The 6,000-nt window shown below is 44.7% G+C and overlaps 1 protein-coding gene across 5 annotated transcripts in view; it reads right to left on the bottom strand.

Annotated features, from left to right (window-relative positions):
- Positions 1-582: 582 nt before the first annotated feature.
- LOC101469427 (glutamate receptor ionotropic, delta-1) overlaps positions 583-6,000 on the bottom strand; it is a 594,275-nt gene continuing 588,857 nt past the window's right edge. For all 5 annotated transcript variants that reach the window (XM_076887763.1, XM_076887764.1, XM_076887765.1 and 2 more), the window contains one exon: positions 583-5,710. In XM_076887763.1, the coding sequence (XP_076743878.1) occupies positions 5,244-5,710 (467 nt within the window). In that variant the 3' untranslated portion in view covers positions 583-5,243. The remainder of the gene's footprint in view (positions 5,711-6,000) is intronic.

The raw sequence follows: 6,000 nt of genomic DNA, 5'->3' as shown, positions 1-6,000 counted from the left end.
GTCTTCAAAGTAAAAGTCATGCCTTACTGCTTTTACTTTGAAGGCAAACAGTCTCTGCTTCCAGTCGCACTCTTCACATTTTCACAGTTGGTTGGTAAGTAGTTGTCACATGTTTGCAGACCATTTGCAGACTACTGAGGACAGCAGCAATCTGTGAGCAACCAAAGCAGTGCAGCACATTTAACAACAGCAAACAACCTCCTGAAAACACTCGCCAAATAGTCACACATTTTTAACCAGCAACTGCTGGTTACCATGGAGTCCCTGACCGATCTATAGGCCTGTGTGACTGCGGCCTAACACTAACAAGGTATGGGTACAACGAGCAGACACAGATACCTGTTAATCAGTGGCAGTGATCAGGGCCATGCCAATAAATCACTGGAACTGCACTCGGCAAACAGACATTATAATATACGAGTCTACGAGGACTGATTCTTTTGGATATTAGAGGAAGTGCTGCTTTTGGCACAGTTTACCCTCGGAGGTTGCTGCTTCTTGACAATATCACGGTAACAGTTTGCATTAAGTAGAAGAGACGTGTTGTCAGTGACACATATCAGAAACAGATTTGTAAACCATATTTCTTTATTAAAGTTTAAGAAACTCCAAGCAGCATATTCATAAATAAAATAAGGGTCTCCCTTAGATGTACTGTGACAGTCTGTATGCTCTGACAGTTCATGTTTTCATCCTCTGTCGGGGTGTTGGAGTTCGAACATAAACAGGACACACGTAGGCCCTTATCGCCCCGCCCTCCCGGTCACTTCCTCATTGCTGACCAATCGTAACCTCGCTCTGTCCGTCCGTCACGTGGTGGAGCACAGTGCAAAAAGCAAGTTGGTTCACGACAGAGAAGCAACTACTGACACAGTAAGAAAACATCCATATAGAGTGTGTTCAGATGGGAGCTGCGTCAGAGTCGAGGACCGTCACGTTTCTGCGTGTCCGTTTACGCACAGGATGAAACACATGGCAGGTTTTACTTGGTGTCACCGGAGAATTGGTTTTCACACAGACACAGAACATTAGCGTTTCAGCAGAGCTCTAACAGAATCATGGTGAAACTGAATAATGAACATTTCTGCTTGGCAACAACGTAAATCTTCACAGTCACACGTTAAACTTTTTCTTCCCAGTTCAATGACTCAGATTTAATACAGCTATGAAAAACAAACCTTGGTCCTATGATCTGAGTGATTCGGCACAGTGCTTTTACAGTTACATTTCTCAAGTGATCAAGAATTAGGAGCATGAATGAACAGCAACAGAACCAAGTATTTTATCCACACTCTAAGGTGTTACGTGAGAGCGGTACTGCGTGTATGCGTAGTCGGGGACAAACTGTAAATGTTACCTTTAACCTGTCATTGATAAGAGCCATAACATGCTTTTGCATGGTGCGAAACAAAGAAGTACATCGGCTTGTCATTGGTGCTGGAAGAATTTATTCCTAAATCTCTGTGTTTTGTGGTTGAGTCTTTAACAGACCACTGGATTCAATCAGCCACAACATTAAAGCCACCTGTTCAACAGCTTTGGCTTTTGGGCAGTGGACCCATACTGGGGTTTCCGGTGGTATCGAGGACGTAGATCAGATTTGTTCTGGACCGTTTTTCTAAATTTTGATCTGGGTCAACACCTCGGTGTGAACACTGAAAAATACTGGACAAATAGGCTTTGTTGGGGATGTTTCCAAGAGTTTACGAGGTCACATTTTTTCCTCGGGTTGTAATTGTTGGATGTGTTGTGGTTTAGTAGCAAACCTATCTGAATTAATAAAGAATGTTTTTATTATTCTGGTGTCAAATTGTTTGCTTGAAAAGCAAAAAGCTCTGAAGGATTTTTTTCATTTGCAGAAACTTCAGAGTTGAGCTTAATATGATGGAGACTGCTGCCGTTGGGGGGCACCCTTAAGGAGACATTAGGGAGTGTGCTTGCTCTGCACACAGTGATAAAAGCATCATCTACTTCACTCCAGGCTTCGAGGGCCGGTGTCCTGCAGGGTTTAGATGTGTCCTTGATCCAACACAGATGATTTAAATGGCTAAATGACCTCCTCAACATGTCTTGAAGTTCTCCAGAGGCCTGATAATGAACTAATCATCTGAGTCAGGTGTGTTGACCCAGGATGAAATCTAAAACCTGCAGGACACCGGCCCTCGAGGCCTGGAGTTCCCCACCCCTGGTCATCTTTTCTAAGGGACTGCCCAAAAACAACTCGCTGTTAGAAGGCTTCAGCTCCAGTATTTCTGCTGTCTGACTGTCTGTCTGTAAGAATAGAGTGGACATACATGATATGGACACTTAAAAATCTTTCAGTCTGGGTTTCCCCAGTGTGGAAGAAGTGCTGTGCGACAGAACCGGACAGTAAAACCTCCACAGAACGCTCGTGTCTGTAGTTTAAGGAACGAGTTAATCTGCCGCCTGTCCAACAACCACAAACCTACCAACAACACAAGATTCGATGTCCGATCTACAGTTTTGGAACTAAAGCTCTTCATTCTGACAAGTTAAGGTTCCTCAGTTTCCTCTGCCCACGTACACGTTCTATAAATGGAGAGATGAGCGGGTCTGCGTTTTGCTGCTAATGTCCTGAAAACTGTGTGTGATCAACATAGATCCGAACAGCCAGCGTCAGGCTAATGTAAATGAAGTCGACAGTCATTAGGCCCATAGATGCACGTTAACCGTGCTTGTAAAAGCAAAAAGGTGGGGGTGATATGGTCGTTTTATATATTTCTGTTGTTAAATACTTTTACCATAAATGTTCCTCTCACAGTATCCTATAGAGAAAATACTATCCAGTGTTTAGCAAATATATTTAACTTCCCTCTGTTTTACAAGCAGTTGAGGTATGGCACCTGCAGAACGGCCATCATCATGAGCCTCTGTCTGCACTTTGGGTAATGACGCCCTCTGTCATCCCTGCAGGTGATAATGGATCTCATTAGGAATGACTTGTGGGGCAGGGATAGCTCAGTAGGTAAAGTGGTCGCCCCATGATCGGAAGGTCGGCGGTTTGAATCCACTTAACGGCTACCCTGAGGTACCCCTGAGCAAGGTACCGTCCCTACACACTGCTCCCCGGGCGCCTGCTTAGTGGGCTGCCCACTGCTTCACTGAGTGAATGGGTCAAATGCAGAGAAAAACAAGTAATTTCCCCATGGGGATCAATAAAGTATCCATTATTATTATTATTATTAAATACGATGCCTCTCTGAGTCACTCTCTCACTCCTCGTTAGAATAACTGCACTGCTTTGCAAGACGAAACTTGCGTACGAGAGTGTGACGTAAAATTCTCGAGTATAAAAATTAAAGACATATATATTTAGTACCTTTATATTTTTTCTTAAGGTTAAGGCTGCGTTCACACCGACCGCTGTTGGAACTCGGCCGAGCTTCGATATTTGGCCACAAACGAAGCATTACGACTGCCTGAAAACAAAAGTGTCGGCCCTCCTTTAGGAACTCTGTGGGAGCGGTTAGTAAGAGTAAGGATGGAAAGGCGAATACGTTTGATCTGTCACAACTTTTCTTGTGTTTCAGGTCTGTAATTTCAGACTTTCAGACTTCGACTGTTGTCGAAGTTTGTTTGAATAAATTAATAACCATCAATCGTTCTGGCACCAATTTGAATCTGACACTTCCTTCAAATACAAACAGAAGCTCAAAAATATCAAATAAAATGAATACCAGGCTGGCTGATACTCTGGACCGTTTCTGGTTTTTTGTATATATTTGGCTAACAAGAGGGTCTGTCTCAGAGTTGGGAAGCATGCCAGTACTTGTTTTAAATTGGTGCCAACTTTTCATTAGTCTAAAAGCATCTGGACAGAGTTTCATAGAAAAAGACTGTAACTGATTTTCACTGGTTTGCTGGTGGTGCGATGAAGAAGACGAACTCTAAAACTATTCATCATTTAGAAGGTGCAAGCATCTCTCTGAAACCCAGAACAAATGTTTTTGTGTTCCTGATTTCCTCATCTCGAAGTCGGGTTGGTTTCTGTTTGATGTCTAAAGGTCTGTGGTTCATCCAACCCTAAACATGTTCATTTCTTTCCACAGCTTAAAATACAGAAGCAATTCTCGTAATTTTGAAGCTTTAACGTGACCCAGAAAAGGTTTTTGTAGTAAGTGGTTAAACGGGACTACAGAAACTGTTGGGAGATTTCATCACGTCGAACGCGCGACTGCATTTACAGTTCAAAAATATGATATTTGACTTTAAGACTAAGACCTGTACCGCGTGGGTAGGGAGCCACGGTTCTACACCCTGTCGTGTTCCACAAAGAGGCCAGGCTTGCATGATTGCATCATCGTTTGACCTAAAGACAGCGGTCGGTGCGCTCGCAGCCGTACGTACTCTTCTTCGCTCATTTGCTCGTCACAAACAGACTCTCACCTGGACAGTACTGACGCCAAATAAAAACTCGCTATAAAAACAAACCATTGAGCTGTGTGTAAAATATGAACCCAATAAAAACCCGCTTGTTCCCCCTCAGTGTTTGAATGAACATCATTTACAGTCAACGTAAGAAAAGAATGTAGACTTTTGCTTGGAAAAAACTATGTATATTATATATTTAATACAAATGGGGAAAAAACAAAGAGTGATTTTTTTTTGTCCAATGCTGAAGATATATATAGGGTTGGTACAGAGGTGCATAACAGTAGGTGTCCACCACTAAAAATGTCCCTACAGCGGTGCATCATGGGTAGTCGTTTACATCAATGAGTTGTGGAAAGACATCGTTTAATTTCGGCACTTAGAAAACAATCACAATGAATTTCGCGTCATTGTTTAATTGAACAAAATTTACAAAGCCATTCAAACAGTCATAACTTTTTCATCAATGTTTATATTTTTTTTTATCTCATTTTGTTTGTTTTTATAACTCAACTTCAAAAATTGAGAATATTCAAAATACACTTTAACCTCACTTCGTTCTCTTGGTATTTACAGATATGTACACGAGAAAAATTACACCCTCCAGCCCGCCGCCCGCTTTTTGTTGTTTTTTGTTAGATTTTTCGTGTGTGTGTTTCTGAACAGATAGTGAGATACAAAATCTTTTTACTTTGTACATATATGTTTTTTTCCTCTATAATAATTTTCCTCTAGGGTTCCCCAACCCGCCTCGCATCCGAACCTGGACCCAGGTCCAGAGAGCAGCCTCCCTCCCACCCACCGCCCCCCTTTTACCCCTCCGATCTTATATCGATGTACTGTGGGTGGCCTCAATGGCTTCGGGTATGGGTCCTGCGGAGACTGCCTGGTAGGACATTGGCATGGGTGTCTTGCCAGGGCTCTGCCGGAAGAGCCCCCCGTTGGGTGCCCTGTGTTTGCACTGCATGGTGCCGCTGAGGTTGGTGCTGCTGAGCGGGTGGTGCGGGGGCAACGTGCTGCTGCCAGGGCCCTGGGATGGGGGTAGCGTCCTGCCTAGGGTCCCCCCATGGTGAGGATGGGGAAGAGGAGGAGGTGGTCCCCCCTCCCCGGGGAGGAAGGTGGTCACAGCGAGGCCCGAGGGCGGGTAGTCCCGCCTGGACTCCGGGCCCGGGACCAGAGAGGCCTGGCTGGGCTGCATGCTGCCGATGTCCAGCGCAGAGATCTCGATAGAGGGGCCGGGGATCTGCTTGTGGGCCAAGTCCTCGTCCAAAAGACTGTTCATACGACGATGCACCTGTTCCAGATTCACCTCCTTGTCCTATAAGTTGAGGAGTGGGGCGGTGGGGTGGGGATGGAGGAGGACAGTGGAGAGACAGGGGGAGGGAGAGAGGGAGGGAGGGACACAGAGGCTGAGATTGGCGATGGGCCGATTTCTCAGACTGATTCAGGTCAGCGTGTGCTCCATGCATTCTCAATCTGATATGGGTTTTTTTTTAACTGACGAGCTTCTATCAGCGATCCAGCTGATAGACCGGCCCGGTTTCATTTTGTAGTCTGGTTTGAAGAGCCCAGTGGAAACTGAGGCCACAGAAACCAATCTGAATGTGC

This window comes from Maylandia zebra, linkage group LG8 (genome assembly GCF_041146795.1).
Source record: "Maylandia zebra isolate NMK-2024a linkage group LG8, Mzebra_GT3a, whole genome shotgun sequence".
Classification (NCBI taxonomy): domain Eukaryota; kingdom Metazoa; phylum Chordata; class Actinopteri; order Cichliformes; family Cichlidae; genus Maylandia; species Maylandia zebra.
The sequence above is the reverse complement of the archived record's forward strand: the minus strand, read 5'-3'. Positions and strand labels throughout refer to the sequence as shown.